Source organism: Enhydra lutris, unplaced genomic scaffold (genome assembly GCF_002288905.1).
Source record: "Enhydra lutris kenyoni isolate GAN:26980312 unplaced genomic scaffold, ASM228890v2 scaffoldscaffold13, whole genome shotgun sequence".
Classification (NCBI taxonomy): Eukaryota; Metazoa; Chordata; class Mammalia; order Carnivora; family Mustelidae; genus Enhydra; species Enhydra lutris.
Window position 1 is genome coordinate 56,982,190 of NW_019154097.1, and position 23,280 is coordinate 57,005,469.

The window sequence follows — 23,280 nt, forward strand, 5'->3', positions numbered from 1 at the left end:
CCAGTTACTGGTACTCAGAATGCAGAGCCCAGCAGGGGGCTGGGTTGGTCCTAGGAGTCTGAGATCATGACCTGAGCTGAAACCAAGAGTGGCTGCTTAACTGACTGAGCCACCCAGGTGCCCCAGAAACATATTTTCTTAAATAAAATCTGTTGAAGTTCTAGAACATAGGTGAGGTTTGGTGGGGTGAGGTCCGGAGCCGATGACCAAGAAAGAATTCTTGAGACATCTTTGGTGCAAAATGGTGGTTTATTAAAGCACGGGGACAGGACCCATGGGCAGGTGGAGATGTTGCTACCCCAGGTTGTGAGGGATGGCAGGTTATGTACCCTGCGGTTGGGGGAAGGTGAGGGAAAGGGAGGTTTCAATGGAGCTTTCATATGCTAAAGAGGGCCTACGAGGTGCCTGGATCAATGTTGTCTTCTGGCAAGCCATTAACATCAAGATAGTTGGGAGATTCCTGTCTTGCAGGATTGTGATCTCTGCAAGTTAACTATTTGATTCTCATTTATGGCGGTCAGCGGTGCCTGAGGAATGTTACACATATTACCGAGGGAAGCGGGTGGAGAGGGGGTGCAAGATGCCAGCTTTTGCTTTGTCCTCAGTTAGCCTTCTGCTCCCTCATCAAAATCCACTGAGGTTTAGCTTACCTACAATAAACTGCATTTGTTTTTATTGATTATTTCAAGGAACCAAATTTTGTGTTTACTAATTTTCTTTATTTTTGATTGTTTTCTCTTTCATTGATATTTTTGGGCTTTATTTAAAATTTTTTCTTCCTGCTGCTTGCTTTTGGGTTACTTCTTCCTACCTTCTTTATGAGAAGACTGAAACTACAGGTTTTAGGTCTTTCTTCTGTAATAACATAAACATTTAAAGCAAAACATTTCCCTGCAAATAGTCCTCAAACTCTATCCTGAAAAAAATTTGATTACTTCTATTTTCATTATCATTCAAATGTTTAAGTATTTTTTTAAATTTAAATTTAAAAATTTTTTAATAAACATATAATGTATTTTTAGCCCCAGGGGTACAGGTCTGTGAAGTGCCAGGTTTACACGCTTCATAGCACTCACCATAGCACATACCTTCCCCAATGTCCATAACCCCATCACCCTCTCCTGAACCCCTCCCGACCGCCCGACCCCCAGCAACCCTCAGTTTGTTTTGTGAGATTAAGAGTCTCTTATGGTTTGTCTCCCTCCTGATCCCATCTTGTTTCATTTATTCTTTTCCTACCCCCCAAGCCCCCCACGTTGCATCTCCACTTCCTCATATCAGGGAGATCATATGATAGTTGTCTTTCTCTGATTGACTTATTTTGCTAAGCATAATACCCTCTAGTTCCATCCACATCATCGCAAATGGCAAGATTTCATTTCTTTTGATAGCTGCATAGTATTCCATTGTATATATATATATATATACACCACATCTTCTTTATCCATTCATCTGTCGATGGACATCTAGGTTCCTTCCATAGTTTGACTATTGTAGACATTGCTGCTATAAACATTTGGCTGTGCACGTGCCCCTTCGGACCACTACATTTGTATCTTTAGGGTAAATACCCAGGAGTGCAATTCCTGGGTCATAGGGTAGCTCTATTTTCAACTTTTTGAGGAACCTCCATGCTGTTTTCCAGAGTGGTTGCACCAGCTTGCATTCCCACCAACAGTGTAGGAGACTTCGCCTTTCTCCACATCCTCGCCAGCATCTGTCATTTCCTGATTTGTTAATTTTAGCCATTCTGACTGGCGTGAGGTGGTATCTCATGGTGGTTTTGATTTGTATTTCCCTGATGCCGAGTGATGTGGAGCACTTTTTCATGTGTCTGTTAGCCATCTGGTTGTCTTCTTTGTAGAAATGTCTGTTCATGTCCTCTGCCCATTTCTTGATTGGATTATTTGTTCTTTGGGTGTTAAGTTTGCTAAGCTCTTTATAGATTTTGGATACTAGCCCTTTATCTGATATGTCATTTGCAAATATCTTCTCCCATTCTGTCAGTTGTCTTTTGGTTTTGTTAACTGTTTGCTTTGCTGTGCAAAAGCTTTTGATCTTGATGAAGTCCCAATAGTTCATTTTTGCCCTTGTGTCCCTTGCCTTGGGCAATGTTCCTGGGAAGAAGTTGCTGTGGCTGAGGTTGAAGAGGTTGCTGCCTGCATTTCCCTCAAGGATTTTGATGACTTCCTTTCTCACATTGAGGTCCTTCATTCATTTTGAGTCTATTTTCATGTGGGGTGTAAGGAAATGGTCCAGTTTCATTTTTCTGCATGTGGCTGTCCAATTTTCCCAACACCATTTGTTGAAGAGGCTGTCATTTGGACATTGGACATTCTTTCCTGCTTTGTCAAAGATTAGTTGACCATAGAGTTGAGGGTCCATTTCTGGGCTGTCTATTCTGTTCCATTGTTCTATGTGTTTTTGTGCCAGTACCACACTGTCTTGATGATGACAGCTTTGTAATAGAGCTTGAAGTCTGGAATTGTGATGCCACCAACTTTGGCTTTCTTTTTCAATATTCCTTTGGCTATTTGAGGTCTTTTCTGGTTCCATATAAATTTTAGGATTATTTGTTCCATTTCTTTGAAAAAAAAAAAAAAAGGATGGTATTTTGATAGGAATTGCATTAAATGTGTAGATTGCTTTAGGTAGCATAGACATTTTCACAATATTTGTTCTTCCAATCCAGAAGCATGGAACCTTTTTCATTTCTTTGAGTCTTCCTTAATTTCTTTCATGAGTATAGTTTTCTGAGTATAGATTCTTTGCCTCTTTGGTTAGGTTTATTCCTAGGTATCTTATGGCTTTGGGTGCAATTGTAAATGGGATAGTCTCCTTAATTTCTCTTTCTTCTGTCTTGTTGTTGGTGTAAAGAAATGCAACTGATTTCTGTGCATTGATTTTATATCCTGACACTTTACTGAATTCCTGTACAAGTTCTAGCAGATTTGGAGTGGAGTCTTTTGGGTTTTCCACATATAGTATCATACCATCTGCAAAGAGTGATAGTTTGACTTCTTCTTTGCTGATTTGGATGCCTTTAATTTCCTTTTGTTGTCTGATTGCTGAGGCTAGGACTTCTAGTACTGTGTTGAATAGCAGTGGTGATAATGGACATCCCTGCCGTGTTCCTGACCTTAGCAGAAAAGCTTTCAGTTTTTCTCCATTGAGAATGATATTTGCGGTGGGTTTTTCATAGATGGCTTTGATAATATTGAGGTATGTGCCCTCTATCCCTACACTTTGCCGAGTTTTGATCAGGAAGGGATGCTGTATTTTGTCAAATGCTTTTTCAGCATCTATTGAGAGTATCATATGGTTCTTGTTCTTTCTTTTATTAATGTATCACATTGATTGATTTGCGGATGTTGAACTAAACTTGCAACACTGGAATAAATCCCACTTGGTCGTGGTGAATAATCCTTTTAATGTACTGTTGGATCCTATTGGCTGGTATTTTGGTGAGAATTTTCGCATCTGTGTTCATCAAGAATATTGGTCTGTAATTCTCTTTTTTGATGGGATCCTTGTCTGGTTTTGGGATCAAGGTGATGCTGGCCTCATAAAATGAGTTTGGAAGTTTTCCTTCCATTTCTATTTTTTGGAACAGTTTCAGGAGAATAGGTATTAATTTTTCTCTAAATGTTTGGTAGAATTCCCCTGGGAAGCTATCTGGCCCTGGGCTTTTGTTTGTTTGGAGACAAATGTTTAAGTATTTTTTAAAATTTCCTGTATGATTTCTTTTTTTGATTTATGGATTACTTAAAAGTTAAATTTTAAAATATTTGGGAAGTTTCTAGATATATTAATTATTACTGATTTCTAGTTTAAGGCCTTCATGGTCAAAAAAAAAAACCACTCTATAGTCAATCCTTTTAAATTAATTGATAATTGCTCTATGGCTCAGCATGTGATCAATCTTGGTGATATGCCATATGCATGTGAAATAAATATGTCTTTTGTATTTGTTAGTTATAATGTTCTATAAATATCAATTAAGTTATGATGGTTGATAGGATTGCTTATATCACCTAATTTCTAACTGATATTTTTGTTAGATTTATCTTTCAATTGCTGAGAAAAGCGTGTAAAATCTCCAATCCTAGTTATAGGTTTATTTTTCCCTTTAGTTCTGTCATCTTTATTTTTTTTAAAGATTTATTTATTTATTTATTTAACACAGAGAGAGAAATCACAAGTGGGCAGAGGCAGGCAGAGAGAGAGGGAGAAGCAGGCTCCCCACTGAGCAAGGAGCCTGACATGGGGTTGAGATCATGACCAGAGCCGAAGTCAGAGGCTTTAACCCACTGAGCCACCCAGGCACCCTAGTTCTGTCATTTTAAAAAATATATATTTGAATCTCTATCATTAAGCCAATAAACATTTATTATTATATGTCTTTCTGATTAATTGAATTATGGAGTATCACTGGTAATGACATATGTCTCTGATAATATTCTTTGTCTTAATGTCTATTTCCTGTGACATTAATGGGCACCTTCACTCTTGTACAGTTTCTCATGGTATGTCACTTTACATATATTTATTTTCTTTTTTTTAAACCTCTTCATTTTATTTTATTTTTTTTAGTGTTCCAAGATTCATTGTTTATGCACCACACCCAGTGCCCCATGCAATACGTGCCCTCCTTAATACACACCACCAGGCTCACTCATCCCCCAACTTCCCTCACCCCTGTAACCCTCAGTTTCTCAGAATCAACAGTGTCTCCTCTTTTGTCTCTCCCTCCAATTTACCCCAATTCACTTTTCCTTTCCTTCTCCCAGTTTCCTCCATTTTATTCCTTATGTTCTACAAGTAAGTGAAACCATATGATAATTGACTTTCTCTGCTTGACTTATTTCACTCAGCATAATCTCCTCCAGTCTCATCCATGTTGATACAAAAGTTGGGTATTGGGGTGCCTGGGTGGCTCAGTGGGTTTAAAGCCTCTGCCTTCAGCTCAGGTCATGATCCTAGGGTACTGGGATGGAGCCCCAAATTGGGCTCTCTGCTCAGCAGGAAGCCTGCTTCCCCCGCACCCCCGCACCCCCCCCCCCGCCACTCTGCCTACTTGAGCTCTCTGTCTGTCAAATAAACAAAATCTTAAAAAAAACAAAAAAAGTTGGGTATTCATCCTTTCTGATGGCTCCATAATATTCCATTGTATATGTGGACCACATCTTCTTTATCCATTCATCTGTTGAAGGGCATATTGGGTCTTTCCAGAGTTTGGTGATTGTAGCCATTGCTGCTATGAACATTGGGGTACATATGGGCCTTCTTTTCACTACATCTGTATCTTTGGGGTACATACCCAGTAGTGCAATTGCAGGGCCATAGGGTAGCTCTATTTTTAATTTTTTGAGGAATCTCCACACTGTTTTCCAAAGTGCCTGCACCAACTTGCATTCCCACCAACAGTGTAAGAGGGTTGCCCTTTCTCCTCATCCTCTCCAACACTTGTTGTTTCCTGTCCTGCTGATTATTGGCCATTCTAACTGGTGTAAGGTGGTGTATCTCAAAGTGTTTTTTTTTTTTTTTAAGATTTTATTTATTTGACAGACAGAGATCACAAGCAGGCAGAGAGGCAGGCAGAGAGAAAGGTAGGGAAGCAGGCTCCCAGCTGAGCAGAGAACCTGATGTGGGGCTTGATTCCAGGACCGTGGGATCAAGACCTGAGCCAAAGGCAGAGGCTTTAAATCCACTGAACCACCCAGGCATCCCAATACCCAACTTTAACCCAGGTGCCCCTCAATGTGGTTTTGATTTGAATTTCCCTGACTGCTAGTGATGATGAACATTTTTTCATTTGTCTGTTAGCCATTTGTATGTCTTTTTTGGAGAAGTGTCTGTTCATGTCTTCTGCCCATTTTTTGACATGATTATCTGTATTTGGGGCGTTGAGTTTGAGGAGTTCTTTATAGATCTTGGGTATCAGCCTTTTATCTGTAGTGTCATTTGTGAATATCTTTTTTTTTAAAGGTTTATTTATTTATTTATTTGACAGAGGAGTTCTTTATAGATCTTAGATATCAGCCTTTTACCTGTAGTGTCATTTGTGAATATCTTTTTTTTTTTTTTAAGATTTATTTATTTATTTGACAGAAGTCACAATTAGGCAGAGAGGCAGGCAGAGAGAGAGGAAGAAGCAGGTTCTCCACGGAGCAGAGAGCCTGATTCGGGGCTTGATCCCAGGACCCTGGGATCATGACTTGAGCTGAAGGCAGAGGCTTTAACCCACTGAGCCACCCAGGCGCCCCTGAATATCTTCTTACATACATTTATTTTCAAAATTCTATGTCTTTTGTTTTTTAAAGATTTTATTTATTTATTTGACAGGCGGAGATCACAAGTAGGCAGAGAAGCAGGCAGAGTGAGAGGAGGAAGCAGGCTCCCAGTTGAGCAGAAAGCCGGATGTGGGGCTCGATCCCAGGACCCTGGGAACATGACATGAGCTGAAGGCAGAGGCTTTAACCCACTGAGCCACCCAGGCGCCCCCAAAATTCTATGTCTTTACATTTAAACTGGCTCACTGTAAACAGCTTGTAATTGGGTCCTAACTTTTTATCCATTCGGATAATCTCTGACTTTCCAATTTGACCATTTGGTCCTTTATTGATAAATTTGTATTTCCATCTACCACATATGTTATTTGTCTTCTGTTTGTCCCTTCAGTCTTTTGTTTCACTCTTTTTACATTTCTGCCTTAACTTGGGTTAATTGAATATGTTAGAATTCCATTTTAATTTTTCAGTTCACTCTAGCAATACTTTTGTATTTATCTTTAGTGGTCAACGCAGGCTTTACAAAATATATAGTTAATTTTTCATAGTGTTTTTAGAATTAATATTGTAAAATGTAGTAAATATGAAACCATAAATGTCCATTTCTATCCCTTGCTTTTTTTTAATGCTGCAGTTGGTGTATGTCTTACATCTATACATGTCATTGTTATTAACCATGAAAAATAATATATTATGTATTTCAAAGTAGCCAACAGGAAATGAGTTTGTATTTATGTAGATACTTGGCGTCTCTGGTGCTATTCATTCTTTCCTGAATATAAGAGTATCCCTCTGCTATGATTTTCCTTTAGACTGAAAACTTACTTAAGGACTTATTTTAATATGACAAAAAGAATATAAAATATTTCAATGTGTTAAAATGACAATATTTTGGATATATTTGTTTAAATAAAATGTGTTTCCTACCTTTATACTTTCATTTTCAGTCTTTCCTTTCCTCTCTTTAAAGTCCTCTTTACTATTTCTTGCAGGGATGATTTAGCAGACATGAACTCCTTTAGTTTTTGTTGTGTCTGGGAATCTCTTTATCTCTCCTTCTATTCTGAATGATAGCCTTGCTGGATAGAAGCATTCTTGGCTGCAAATTTTTCCCAGTCAGCACTTTGAATATATTTTGTCACTTTCTTTTGGCTTGCCAAGTTTCTGCTTAAAAATCTCATGCTATCCTTGTGGGTTTTCCCTCACAAGTTATGCTGTCCTTTTGTCTTCCTGACTAATTTTTTTTCTTTTCACTGTATTTTGCCAATTTAATTATAGCATGTCTTGATGTGGGTCTGCTTCTCTGTGCTTCCTGCATCTGAATATCTGTTTCCTTCCCCAGATAGGGATATTTTTAACTATTATTTCTTCAAATAAATTTTCTGCCCCCTTTCCTCTCTTTTTCTTCTGGAACTGCTATATGAATGTTATTACATTTGATGGAGTCACTGAGATTCCCTAAGTCTATTTTCATTTTGCATTAATCTTTTATCTCTCTTTGGTTCAGTTTGGTTACTTTCTGTTACTCTTTTAGGTCATTAATTCATTCCTCTGCTTCTTCCATCCTGTCTTTCATTCCATCAAACATGCTTCTGATTTTGTTTATTGAGCCCTTTATCTATGTTATGTTAATTCTTATCTCTGTGTTAAGGATCTCACTCATATCTTTCATATGATACTCCTGTGAGTATCCTTATGATCACTGCTTTAAATTCTGTATCAGGCATGTTACTTATATCTGTTTCTTTTAGATCTCTGGCTATGGTCTTGTCCTAGTCTTCCATTTGGGATAAGTTTCTCAGTCATCTCTCTTCTGCTCTTAAAAGTGGTGACTTTAGGAAAAAGAGGCCCTGTACTGCCTTGCAGTGCAGTGTCCTGCTCAACAGGACCTGACACTTTAGGAGGGTATTCTTTGTGTGTTGCTTATGCCCTGCTGTTGTCTCTGAGTCATTTCAGTGTAGCCATCTGCACTCACTGCCTGTTGTGGGCTATGCTCACTCTCTGTGGTATTAGTGGGATCCAAGCAGGGCCAGCTCTAAGGGGCATGCCTGCCAGGGATTACGAGAGTGAGTCAGTGGTGTTAGCAAAATTTTAGATGGGCTACTAGTCCTATACCAGATCCCCTGAAGCACTGCGGCAGCTGAGGGTTGTAGGCCATGGCAGCAGGGGGGTTGAGGCTGAGCCAGCAATGGCTGGACACATCTGGGTCTAGTGCATGAAGGTGGCTCTGGGAGCATGGCTCAGTCCCAAGTTGGATGTGCGCAGTGCACTGCAACAACTGTGTACCAGACAGTTGTGTAGGAATACACGTGCCAACAAAATTTGCCCTGAGCCCAACACCAAGGCTAACAGGCTCCAAGTAAGTGAGTCCTTAGGAGAAATCATGGGCTTAGTGCAGTACTAGCCCATTAGTTAGCAAATGTTTGTTCAACACCACCTCCTGCAAATAGCTTTGTGTTTATGCTGGGGGCTGGGGGAGGAAAGTGGAATGTGCCAGCTCCCTTGTTTTCAGAGAAGTCCTCCAACACACTCTGAAATCAGTATGCACAGATATCTCTTGTTTGTCCCTGGTGTTGTGTAAACTGCTGTTTTTATATTGCTTCTCCATGCAAACTGCTGTCTCTTTAAGGGCAGAAACCAGCTATCACTTGCCCTCCTGGCTTATCCAGTGCTGAGATTTTTAAAGTTTTAGGCTTCAAGTCTGACCAGTTTTAAAAACTCATGGCATTCAGCCCCTCTTGCTTTTAAAGCCAAATATTATGGGGGATTAGTCTTCCCTGTTTAAGCTCCCTGGTGAAAGGGACTTTTCCCTGCCCTTTTTAGGAGAAAAAAAAATAAAAGGAGGGAGCTCCTTCCCTCCTATGGACAGCCTCCCTCTACTATTCTGACATTCCTAACCTTTCAGATGCAGCTTCTTCTCTATATTTAGCTATGTAGTTTGTTCTGTCAGTCTTCAGGTTGTTCTCTCGTTTATTTACTTGGATGTGGATGATATCTACTTATAAACATGAGATGAGGAAAGCTTAGGGTCCTCCTACTCCAGATTCTTCCCAAGCTCTGTCCTATATCACTTCTTTATCCATTAATCATCTACTAATGGATACTTGGGCTGTTTCCATAATTTGGCTATTGTAATAATGCTGCTGTAAACATAGGGGTGCATGTGTCCCTTTGAATTAGTGTTTTTGCATTTTGGGGTTATAATACTGAGTAGTAAAATTGCTGGATATAGTATAGTTCTATTTTTAAGTTTTTAGGAATCTCCATACTGATTTCCAGAGTGGCCGCACCAGTTTCCATTCCTACCAACAGTGCATCAAGATTCCTTTTTCTCCACACCCTCACCAACACTCATTGTTTCTTATGTTGTTGGTTTTAGCCATCCTGACAGGTGTGAGGTGATATCTCATTGTAGTTTTGATTTGCATTTCCCTGATGATGAGTGATGTTGAGCATCTTTTCATATGTCTGTTGGCCATCTGTCTGTCTCCTTTCAAAAAAATGTCTGTTCACATCTTCTGCTCATTTTGGATTGGATTATTTGGGTTTTGGGTGTTGAGTTGTGTAAGTTCTTCATATATTTTGGATTCTAACCCTTTATTGAATATGTGATTTGCAAATAACTTCTCCCATTTCACAGGTTGCATTTTAGTTTTGTTGATTATTTCCTTCACTGTACAGAAGTTTTTTATTTTGATTTAGTCCCAAGCATTAAATATTTTCACTTTTATTTCCCTTGTCTCAGGAGATGTATCTTGGAAAACCTTACTGTGGCCAATGTCAAAGAAATTATTGCCTATGTTCTCTTCTAGGAATTTTATGGTTTCAGGTCTCACATTTAGATCATTTAGATCAGTAATCCATTTTATATTTATTTTTGTGTATGGTATAAAAAAGTGGTCCAGTTTCATTCTTTTGCATGTTTGCTCTAAAGTTTTCCCTACATCATTTGTTGATCTTTCCTCCTTTGTTGAAGATTCACTGACCATATAACTGTGGCTTTATTTCTGGGTTTTCTATTATGTTCTATTGATGTATGTTTCTGTTTTTGTTCCAATACCATATTGTTTTGATTAGTGCAGGTTTGTAATAAAACTTGAAGTCTGGGATTGTGATATCCAGTCTTGTTTCATTTCATTTTCATTGTCTTTTTTTTTAAAGATTTTATTTATTTCACACACACACACACACACACACACACACAGAACACAAGCAGGGGGAGTGCAAGAGGGAGAAGCAGGCTCTCCACAAAGCAGGGAGCCTGATGTGGGGCTCAATCCCAGGACCCTAGGATCATGACCTTGAGCCAAAGGCAGACTTAATGACTGAGCCACCCAGGCACCCCTCATTTCATTTTCAAGATTGTTTTGTCTATTCAGGGTCTTTGTGTTTCCATATAAATATTGGGATTTTTTGTTCTAGTTCTCTGAAAAACATCTGTTGGTAATTTGATAAGGATTGCATTAAAAAATGTATAGATTGCTTGGATACAATAGAAGTTTAACAATATTTGTTCTTCCAATTAATGAGCATGGAATGTCTTTCCATTTTTTTTGTGTCATCTTTAATTTTTTCACCAACGTTTTATAGTTTCCATAGTACAGACCTCCCATGATTCAATTCTTTTGTTTTAAAGATTTTATTTATTTATTTGTCAGAGAGAGAGTACAAACAAGGGGAGTGGCAGGCAGAGAGAGAAGCAGGCTCCCTGCTGAGCAAGGAGACTGATGTAGGACTTGATCCCAGGACCTGAGCCAAAGGCAAATATTTAACTGATATAGCCACCCAGGCATCCCCATGATTCAATCCTTATAACATTTATAATTCTTAGACTTGCAGTTAAATACCATAGGTGTTTTTTTTTTTCCAATATATGTTTACCAATAAATATTATATTTTAGGGGCATCTGGGTGGATCAGTTACTTAAGTGTCTAACTCTAGATTTTGGCTCAGATCATGGTCTCAGGGTCATGGAATAGGGCCCTACATTGGCCTCTGCACTCAGTGCAATCTGCTTGGCTCTCTCTCTTTGCTCCTTCCCCTATTCTCTCTCTCTCTCTCTAAAATAAATAAATAAATAAAATCTTTTTAAGAAGATTATATTTTGACCCATATCCTAACCTCGTGTTAGCATTCGGCATTCTTTATGAGTAGGTAAAAACAAAGAAATAATTCTAGTCATATTTAAAAATGGAGAATTTTTAACTTTGAGTTAAATTTCTATTTTTAATAAAATTAAAGGTGGTGAAGGTGACTCCTAGCTTAGGGTGGCCTACACAGATTTTGAGAGTCTCAGTAACTTTACAACTCCTCATATCTTCAGAACTTATTTTTTTCTTGTTTGGATGGCAATATGTTGGGTTTTTTTTTTTCCCCTCCTTTGCCTATAAGTTTTTGTAACTTTACCAACATATATCATATTGTGTATTTCAGTATCCTTTCTCTTGGGACAGAATTTCTTTAATTACAAAGTTCATCATCTAAGTTTTACAATCTCTGAATTTTTACAAATATTTATGGGTACATACTCTGGTTTCTCTTCAGATCGCATACATCTTCACTTTTTACAAATATTTATGGGTGCAAAACCATTATAATCTCATCATACTCGAAATATAGAATATTTCCATCAGATCAGAAATTGTCCTTTGCAAGGCGCTCCTAGGTTTACCCTTTCAGTATTCTTCTAAGGTTCAGAATATCCATAGTAATGGCCCTTTATTTATTCTTCATACTGGTAATTTGTTTTCTTCATACTGGTAATTTGTTTATTTTTTTTATTGATCAGTTATACTAAAGGTTATTGAATTTTGTAGATATTTTAAATAACCTACTTTTGTTTTCGTTTATTTTTTTTTTCCGTTATTTGTTTCTAATATCATTGAGTTCACTCTTGTCATTATAATATGTTTCTGCTTATTACGGATTTACTTGTATTATTTGACTTTTATTTTTAGTTTCTTCTGGTAGAAGTTTGGACCACTGAGACTTTATTCTTTTTTTTAAATTTTATTCTTTTTAATGTAAATATTTAATGATATAAATCTCTCTAATCACTGCTTTAGGTACAGCTCATAAGTTTTGAAATATCATGTTTTCATTTCATTCTCTTCAAAACATATTCTAGTATCTTTTGTGATTCCTTTTCATGAGTTATTTATAAAGTGTTGTTTAATTTCTAAATATTTCAAAATTTTATAGGTATTCTGCTGTTGATTTTTTTTTTCTTATTATTTCTGGAGTACATATTCTGTCTCCATAAATTTATGAAGAGTTGTTTCATGGCTCAAAATATGCCCTATCTTGGTGAATGTTCCTTGTATACTTGAAAGAATGCATATTCTGCTCTTATTGGATTCAGTGTTCTTTAATTGTTAACTAGATAAAGTTGTTTAATAATGTTCAATTTTTCTATATTCTTATTTTTTCCTCAACCCGTTATACCAATTTTCAAGAGATTAAAGACTCTAAGTATGACAGTGAATTTGCCTATTTCTCCTCCTTTATTTATTTGTTTACTTACTTGCTTACTTATTTTTTGGTTTTGGCCCTATCTGTTTATAATCTAAAATATTAGGTGCACATGCACTTAGGATTTTTATATCCTCTTGATGAATTGACCATTAGTCATTATGTAATTACTTTTTGAAAAATCTCTGGTGATATTCCTTGTTCTATAATATATTCTGTCTGATGTTACTCTGCCAATTTTTTCATGTATACATTTTGCATGATGTATCTTTTTTATCATTTGACCTTTAACCTGTATTATTATTATATTTGAAATGAGTTTCTTTTTTTTAAGATTTTATTTATTTATTTGACAGACAGAGATCACAAGTAGGCAGAGAGGCAGGCACAGAGAGAGAGGAGGAAGCAGGCTCCCTGCTGAGCAGAGAGCCTGATGTGGGGCTTGATTCCAGGACCCTGGGATCAAGACCTGAGCTGAAGGCAGAGGCTTTAACCCACTGAGCCACCCAGGCGCCCCTGAAGTGAGTTTCTTATAGAGAGCATAATTTACTTAGTTTTTTATTCAATCTGATAATCTCTACATTTTAATAGAATTTAGACTATTTTGAATGTAACTTTTTTTTTTGAGATTTTATTTATTTATTTGTCGGAGAGATAGAGAGAGCACAGACAGGCAGAGTGGAGGAGCAGGCTCCCTGCGGAGCAAGGAGCCCGATGCGGGACTGGATCCCAGGATGCTGGGATCATGACCTGAGCCAAAGGCAGCCGCTTAACTGACTGAGGCATCCCAGGCATCCCTTGAGTGTAACTTTTTATATGGTTGGGTTTAAGTTTATCATTTTGCTTTTTATCTATACTTTATTTTTTCTCTTTTCATGTCTTCTTTTGGATTAGCAGTATCTTGTGATTCATTTGCGTCTCCACTACTAATTGATTAGCTGAGCCTCTTGGTTATAACAATATAATTTCTTTCAATCCATGTGCACAGAATATCTTTTCCTTTGTGTCTGTTTTAATTTCTTTAATTGTCTTATAGTTCTCAGTTCACAAGAATTTCACCTCCATGGTTAAATTTATTCCTAGGTATTTTATTCTTTCTCATGTAGTTGTAAATGGGATTGATTTTATTCTTTCTAATGTAGTTGTAAATGGGATTGTTTTCATAATTTCCCTTTCTGATAGATCATTATTAGTGTATAGAAATGCAACAAATTTTTGTACATTGATTTTGTAAACTGCAACTTTACTGAATTCATTAGTTCTCCTTATGATTTTATATTCTTTTGAACTTCTCTTTTGTTCATATTTTTTTCCTAATTTCATTAAATTGTCTATCATTTCTCTTATAGCTCACTGAACTTCTTTAAAACAATTATTTTGAATTATTTTGTCAGGTAGTTTTAAAATCTATATTTCTTTGGAATAAGTTACATGAAATTCCCTGTGTTCCTTTAGTGGTGTCATGTTTCATGTTCAAAATTTTTTTTGTTTTTCCTTGATTTTTGTGTGTGTTCCTTGTAGCCTCGTATATACATCTGTGCATTTGTAGGAACAGTCACCTCTTCCAGACTTTATAGACTGGGAAAAGACCAGTCTATAAAGGTGGAAAAAGACCTTTACCTTCATATGAATGTGAGGGCACCAGATGGGTGGAGTCTGGTATCTCTGGCTCTGGTTTCAAGGGGGTACAGCAGCTTCTCTGACTCAAGGTGTTGGGGTGAACAGTGGAATAAACTCTGGATTATTCCATCAGCTGAGTTTAGCATTATTGAAGACTTTAAGTGTTTTGGCAGTGACAGCTTTAGTGTCTCTAGCAGCGATGAGGGCTGCTGGTGTACCTCACGACAGTGGCTACTGGGATCTTCTTGCCCTACTTTTCTCTCAAGAAGAGAGATTGTGAACAAAGAGATTCTTCTTGGAACCAAGCTGTGCTAAGCTGAGGAATGGGTTGATGTGGGTAAAATGCATCCTCTACTTTTTATATGGTCATCCCTGGAGTTTCTACTCCATCAGGTTGCTGCATCCTCTTTAACTGTACTCCAGAGCTCTCCCAGGGTTATTTTCTCTGTGGATATTTGTTAAACCATTGTTATGGAGGACAGCAGCAAGCACCAGGGTCTCCTAATCCACCAACAAGCTGATAGCACTCTCCATTGGTTTTTGTAAAAAGTCAGGTGCTGCTCCTATTGGGAATCTCTTATAAGTGATAAGTGTTTATCTCTTGCTTATTTCAAATATAGGGAAAAGTGTCCAAGGAACTATCTGGAGAATCTGATGATGAAGATATACAAAATGAAAGACAGAGAATCCTGGGGCAGCCTCAGGGGTTACTGGATTCCCCAGTGATTATTAAGGAACTCACAAAGGTAATATCATTCACTGGCCAATATATAATGGCTTCAGTTATCCCCAAGAGCATGGCATCAGTGTCCAGGGCACACTATGGTTTTTTTTTTAGAATATATGTTTATTTCCCCAGTATAATAGAAGAGTTCTTATGAAACTACCTGAAGTCATGGTCCATAGGGATCTGAGGTATTTATTTGTTTTTATATTCAAATACTCTTTACTGCATTGTGTTTTCTGGATTTTTTTAGATATATTTTAAGTATCCAGTCATTCTGGCTGTGAAAAATATTTCTGTTGCAATCCAAAGAGGAGAGTGCTTTGCATTGCTTGGATTCAATGGAGCTGGAAAAACTACTACCTTCAAAATTTTGACTGGAGAAGAGATTGTTACCTCTGGGGATGTGTTCATTGAGCACTTTAGCATCACTAAACGTCTCCCAAAGGTAAGACACTATTACAATCTAAGATATGAGAAGCTTGGGGCATCTGGGTGGCTCAGTCATTAAGCATCTGCCTTTGGCTCAGGTCCTGATCCCAGGGTTCTGGGATCAAGCCCCGCATCTGGCTCTCTGCTCAGTGGGTAGCCTTCTTCTGCCTCTCCCATTCCCCCTGCTTGTGTTCCTTCTCTCTCTGTGTGTGTCTCTCTCTCTCTGTCAAATAAATAAATAAATAAATAAAATCTTAAAAAAAAAAGATTTGAGAAGTTTCAAGTCTTGGGAGTACAGGTAACAGGTAGGCACTGAAGATAATAGATGGCAATCACGGTAGACATTGATACTATTGATACTGAGAGTATTAGTCAACTCAGTAGATCTGGAGAGAGAAAAAAAAATTTTGAGGAGAGAGAGGCAACAAGGATAGAATCTAAGACAAGATTATCTTTTGTGTTCTTTGAAACTGCTAGAGTAAAAGGCAAGTTCTCTCAACAATACATCTAACATATACCAGACAAGATGCTGTAGAGGGAAAGCCAGGGTAGAAGATGCAGTTCATTTATAAATGCACTTCACTTGTAACTGTGGTCTTCATGAACTTTAGAGCTCTGGAACAGGATGAACTTTCAGAATGGTCCCAAATCAAGGCAAGATAGCTTTCTTTTATATCTCTGATTCAGCCAGCCATTGGGTGCACATGCTGCTTGGGAGAGAGTGCATAACCTTGGGGAAAGCTAAATGGTAAGAAAAATTCAAGATGAAGAAACTGGTCGATGGTGTCAGATTCCAGGTAATCTCCAGCAATGTAAGATGGAATAGAGTGTATTGGATTTAGCAATCAGAACTTCAGTGATGCAGTTAGCAAGAACTATTGTGCTATGGTCAGTTGAGTGGTAGTAATGGGATCCTAAATGGTGTATTTCTTACCTCTTTAGCTCATGGCACTTCATCATTATGACATCAGGAAGATGGGGTTGTGGGATCCTGCATGCTCTAGGATAAACAGTATTCTAGTAACAGAGGTGAAGCTAAGAATATGGGTTATACTTTGAACAAAGTTAGCTTTGAAGCTAAAGGAAACATTAGAATTCACCCAAAGTTGTGAGAATGAGACAGGAGATATTTTATACATTAAACAACTTGACCACATTTATACTAGAAGGAAAAAAAATGAAATAGAGGAAGAGGTGATGTATGATGAAAGGAGGTGAATGGGTTCTTCCAGATGGTTCTTGGGGTTTTCTTTGGGTAAATACACAGTAGTGAAATTTCCGGATTGTATGATCTTTCTATTTTTAATTTTTTTGAGGAACTGCCTGCTGGGAATTTTGGATTCTCTGACCCCAAGAACCATGTCTGATGACATGCAGGGAATCATCTTAATCTTTTGATATTGGTTGAGACCTGATTTGTGACCCAGTATGTGATCTGTTCTGGAGGAAGTTCCATGTGCACTTGAGAAGAATGATTAGTCTGGTGTTTCAGGATGGAATGTTCTGTATATATCTACAAAGTCCATCTGGTCCAATGTGTCATTCAAAGCTCTTGTTTCTTTAATGAGCTTCTGCGTAGATTATCTATCTCTTGCTGTAAGTGGAGTGTTGAAGTCTCCTACTATTAATTATTATTATCAATAAGATTCTTTATTTTGGTTAATAGTTGGCTTATGTAGTTGGCTGCTCCCATGTTTGAGGCATAGATATTTACAATTGTTAGATTTTCTTGCTGGATAGACACTTTAAGTATGACATAGTGTCTCTCTACATCTCTTACTACAGTCTTTGGTTTAAAAATCTAATTTGTCTGAGATGAAAATCGCAACCCTAGCTTTATTTTTAGGTCTGTTAGCATGAGAAATGGATTTCCATCTCCTTGCTTTCAATCTGGAGGTGTCTTTAGGCTCAGAATGAGTCTTGTAGACAGCATATGGATGGGTGCTGCTTTCTTATCCAACTTTAAACCTGTGCTGTTTGATGGGAGTATTCAGCCTGTTCACGTTGAGAGTAACTATTGAAAGCTATGAGTGAAAGGGGAGAAATCACAACTAATAACAAGGAAATAGAGGCAATTATTACCAGTAGCTAGATGCCAACTTATTACCAGTAGCTATATGCCAACAAAATAGGCAACCTGGAAGAAATGGGTGCATTCCTGGACATATATAAACTACCAAGACTTAAACAGGAAAAAAAAAAAAAGACAATATGAACAGAGCATAGCCAGCAAGGAAATTGAAACATTAATCAAAACGCTCCCAACAAACAAGAGTCCATGGCCAGATGGCTTCTCAAAGGAATCCTAGCAAACATTTAAAGAAGAAATCATAGCTATTCTACTGAAGCTATTTCAAAAAATAGAAATGCAAGGAAAACGTCCAGACTTATTCTATGAGACCATAATTACCTTTATCCCAAAACCAGATAAAGATCCCATCCAAAAGGAGAATTACAGGCCAATATCCCTGATTAACATGGATGCCAAAATACTCAACAAGGTCCTAGCCAATAGGATCCAACAGTACATTAAAAGAATTATTCACCACTACCAGGTGGAGTTTATTCCTGGAATGCAATGGTGGCTCAATATTTGGAAATCAATCAATGTGATAGATCATATTAACAAAAGAGACAAGAGCCATATAATTCTCTCAATTGATGCAGAAAAAGCATTTTGAGAAAATACAGTATTCTTTCCTGATTTAAACCCTTCAAAACACAGGGATAGAGAGAACATACCTAAAGGTAATAAAATCTATCTATGTAAAGCCCACAGCTAATATCATTCTCAATAGGGAAAAGCTGAGCTTCTCCCTTAAGGCAAGGAGCATGACAGGGATGCCCACTCTCAATACTTGTTCAACATAGTACTAGAAGTCCTAGCCTCAGCATTCAAATTGGCAAAGAAGTCAAACTCTCTCTCTTCGCAGATTACATGATACTTTATGTGGAAAACCTAAAAGACTCCACCTCCAAATTAATAGAACTTATACAACAATTCAGCAAATGTGGCAAAATAAAAAATCAATGCACAGAAATCAGCTGCATTTCTATACACTAACAATGTGACTGAAGAAAGAGAAATGAAGGAATCAATTCCATTTATAATAGGACCAAAAACCATAAGATACCTAGGAATAAACCTAATAAACCTCCAGAATAAATCAAAGAGGTAGAGGATCTATACTCTAGAAATGATAGAACACTTATAAAAGAAATTGAGGAAGATGCAAAGAGATGGATAAACATTCCATGCTCATGGATTGGAAGAATAAACATTGTAAAAATGTCTATACTGCCCAGAACAATCTATAAATTCAGTGCAATCCTTATCAAAATATCATTGACATTTTTCACAGAGCTGGAACAAACAATCCTAAAATTTGTATCGAACCAGAAAAATACCAAATCACCAGGGGAATGTTGAAAAAGAAAACCAAAGCTGGGAGCATCACAATCCCTGACTTCAAGCTATATTACAAAGCTATGATTATTGAGACAGCATGGTACTAGCACAAAAACAGGCCCATAGATCAATGGAGCAGAATAGAGAGCCCAGAAATGGACTCTCAACTCTATGGTCAACTCATCTTTACAAAGCAGGAATGAATATCCAATTAAAAGAGATAGTCTCTTCAATAAATGGCACTGGGAAAATTGGACAGCCACATATGGAAGAAAGAAACTGGACTACTTTCTTATGCCATACACAAAGATAAACTCAAAAGTGGTTGAAAGACCTAAATGTGAGACAGGAATCCATCAAAATCCTTCAGGAGAACATAGGCAGTAACCTCTTCAACATTGACCATAGTGATCCAACTTCTTTCAAGACATGTCTACAAAAGCAAGGGAAGCAAAAGCAAAAATGAACTTTGGGGACTCAAGATAAAAGGCTTTTGCACAGCAAAGGAAACAGTCAACAAAACTATGAGGAAACCCACAGAATGGGAGAAAATATTTGCAAATAATCATACAGTTAAAGGGCCATTATCTAAGATCTATAAAGAACGTCTCAAACTCAACACCCATAAAAAAACAAAAGATCCAGTCAAGAAATGGGCAGAAGATATGAATAGACACTTCTCCAAGGAAGACATACAAATGACTAACAGACACATGCAAAAATGTTCAACATCGTTCTAGCCATCAGGGCTAAAATCAAAACCACAATGAGATATCACCTTACACCAGTTACAACGGCAAAAATTAATAAGTCATGAAACAACAAATGTTGGAAAGGTTGTGGAGAAAGGTGAACCCTCTTACACTGTTGGTGGGAATGCAAGCTGGTACAGCCACTCTGGAAAACAGAGGTTCCTCAGAATGTTCAAGATAGAGCTACCTTACAACCCAGCAATTGCACTACTGGGTAGTTACCCCAAAGATGCAGATGTAGTGAAAAGAAAGGGCATATGCACCCCATTGTTCATAGCAGCAGTGTTCACAAAAGTGAACAATAGTACAAACTGTAGAAGGAGCCAAGATGTCCTTCAACAGATGAATGGATAAAGAAGATGTGGTCCATATATACAATGAAATATTACTCAACCATCAGAAAGGATGAATACCCACCATTTTCATTGATATGGATGGAAATGGAGGGGATTATGCTAAGTGAAATAAGTCAAGCAGAGAAAGACAATTATCATATGGTTTCACTCATATGTGGAACAAAAGGAATAGTGCAAAGGACCACAGGGGAAGGGAGGGAAAAGTGAATGGGAAGAAATCAGAGAGGGAGACAAGCCATGAGAGACTATGGACTGCAGGAAACAAACTGAGGGTTACATAAAGGAGGAGGGTGGGGGGTGGAGTAACAAGGTGATGGGTATTAAGGAGGGCATGTGTGGTGATGAGCACTGGATGTTATATGCCACTAATGAAACACTGAACACCACATCAAAAATGAACAATATATGTCAGCTAATTGAACATAAATTTTTTTAAAAAATAAACATTAAAAATTTCAAAAAGAAAACAAATGAAAAATGAACAAAGAAAAACAGAAAGAGACTCTAGATACAAAGAACAAACTGAGGGTTTCCAAAAGAGGAGGGGATAAGGGAATAGACAAAATAGGTGAAGGGGATTAAGAGGTACAAACATCCAGTTATAAAATAAGTAAGTCATGGAGATGATAAACACAGCATAGGGGATATAGTCAATAATATTATAATAACATTGTTTAGTGACAAATGGTAATTATACTTATCATGGTGAGCACTGCATACTGTATAAAATTGAATTACTATGTTGTACTCCTGAAACTAACATAATATTATATGCCAACTATACTTCCATAATAAAATTTAAAGAAAATAAGTACAAGTATAGTATTGAAGTCTCCAACTCATATTTTTCAGCTGTTTATTTTTCCCTTCAAATCTATTATTCTTTTCTTCATATAATCTGGAGCTCTGATGTTTGGTGCATATATATGTATAACTATTTTATCTTCATGGTAAATTGATCCTTTCATCAATATTGTCGCAGCTGGCGCGACAAATTGACCAGGGTCGAGAGGGTAAGAGGATGGTGAAAAGAAATTAAGAGACAAAGAGATGGGGGCAGGAGGAGCACCAAGGAGGATGTCCAATAGTGCCAATTTTATTCAAGGCAGCAAGGCATTATATAGCTAACAGAAACAATCATAAGAAAGTATCTATTTTTAGCTGATTACTAAAGAGTTTGCAACATGTGCAGAAAATCCTTCAAGCTTTCCCATTATCTATTTCCCAGGCACCAATAGCAGACCCTCTAGCGCCAGATGTACTGACTTCAAGGCCACTCAAGACATTGTTTATGTAAGCACAGCACAGTCTTACAGTGGTGTAGTCTATAGCCCGTGCAAGGACAGCAAGGACCAGCCAAGAATTTCTGACCCCGGCCAAATTGTCTCTATCTGACTAGCAAATGTGTGGGAAGTCACGAAGGCGAGCGTGCAACACATAGCACAGACCCTTTCTCAGTGCTACTCAACTTTATCAACCTAAGCCTTTTGTTTGGCTATTCAGCCTTTAAAGGAGGCACAAGTCAGGGCCTGGTTTGGTCTTCATCTCAAGCCTTACTGCGGCCTCCCACACAATATATAATACTGTATTTGTTCTTGTCATAGTTAGTGGCTTCGTCTATTTTGTCTAATAATTGTTTAGACCCATCTCTTTGGGGCATTATTTGCATGAAATTTTTTCATGTCCTTTAACTCTCATCCTATTTGTGTACTTAAACATAAGTCAGTCTGACTAGATAGCAGATATTTGGATCACGTTTGCTTTTTCAATTCATTTTGACAATCTATGTGTTTTGATTAGGGAATTAAATCCATTTACATTTAAAGTAATTACTGATAGTGGAACATCTGGGTGACTCAGTTGGTTAAGTGTCTGCCTTTTGCTCAGGTCATGATACTGGGTCCTGGGGTCAAACCCTGCTTAGGCTCCCCGCTCACCAGGGAGTCTGCCTCTCCCTTTCCTGCAGCTCCTCCCCACTACTTTTGCTCTTTCTCTCAAATAAATACATAACATCTTTTTAAAAATAAAGGAATCACTAATAGAGAAGAACTTACTTTTGCCATTCCTGTTTTATGTATCTCTTGTGTTTTTTACCCCTAATTTTCTCCATTACTGCCTTACATTGTGTTTAGCTGATTTTTTTTTTTTTGTAGTTGGATGTTTTGATACACTTACTTCCTTTTGTGTATATTATACAGTTATTTTCCTTGTGATTACCATTGGGATTTCATTTAACATCTTAAAGTTGTAACTATCTCTTTTGAATTGGTATCAACTGAAATTCAATCACACACAAAACTCTACTTCTCTACACCTCTGTTCCCATGTCCACACTTTGTCATTGTTGTCACAAAATATATACTTATACTTTGTGTACCATTAAATGTTATTTTATGCATTTGCCTTTTAAATACTGTATAAAATAAATAGTTGAATCATAAGTCAAAATTGTAATAATTCTTGTTTTAAGTGTGCCAATCTATTAGCTTTACCAGAGATCTTTATCTCTTCATACAGCTTTAATTTACTGTCTAGTGTCCTTTAATTTCAGTGTAAAGGATGGTTTTTAGTGTTTATTGTAGGGTAAATCTAATGGTAATAAACTCCCTCATCTTTTATTTATTGGGAATTTCTTATTTTCTCCCTATTTTTGAAGGACAGTTTTGTTGGTATAGAATTCTTGGCTGATTCTTTTTCTCACTTTAAATATATCATTCCACTCACTACTTTCTAGCCTCAAAAGTTTCTACTGAGGGACTCTTGGGTGGCTCAGTCAGTTAAGAATCCAACTCTTGACTTTGGCTAAGATCATGATCTCAGGGTCCTGGGATAGAGCCCTGGATTGGGGTCCAAGCTCAGTGGGGAACCTGCTTGAGGATTTTCTCTCTCCCTCTTTTTCTGCCCCTCCCACTGCTCGTGCTCTCTCTCTCAAATAAATAAGTAAATCTTTTTTTAATTAAATAAAAATTAAATTATAGATGAATTGAGGAATTAGCTTATCTTTGTGTAAAAATCCTAGAATTTTAAGTGGGATTTTAGAAGATTGACATACTTATAGTGAACATAATACATCTTTCCATGTGTTGGATCTCATTAAATGTCTCAGAATAATGGTTTTAAACTCGGGTTGTACACTAAATTTTAGGGATTTTACACTAAAGAGGCAATTTAGCTTGTTTGGATATAAGATCATGAAACAATAGTACTGTGTGTAATTTATTTCTA

The 23,280-nt window shown here is 37.3% G+C and overlaps 1 protein-coding gene across 1 annotated transcript in view; it reads left to right on the plus strand.

Annotated features, from left to right (window-relative positions):
* LOC111146224 (ATP-binding cassette sub-family A member 3-like) overlaps positions 1 to 23,280 on the plus strand; it is a 117,373-nt gene that overhangs the window by 82,083 nt on the left and 12,010 nt on the right. Inside the window, exons 24-25 of the mRNA XM_022501678.1 lie at positions 15,003 to 15,128; positions 15,360 to 15,554. Of these exons, the coding sequence (XP_022357386.1) occupies positions 15,003 to 15,128; positions 15,360 to 15,554 (321 nt within the window). The remainder of the gene's footprint in view (positions 1 to 15,002; positions 15,129 to 15,359; positions 15,555 to 23,280) is intronic.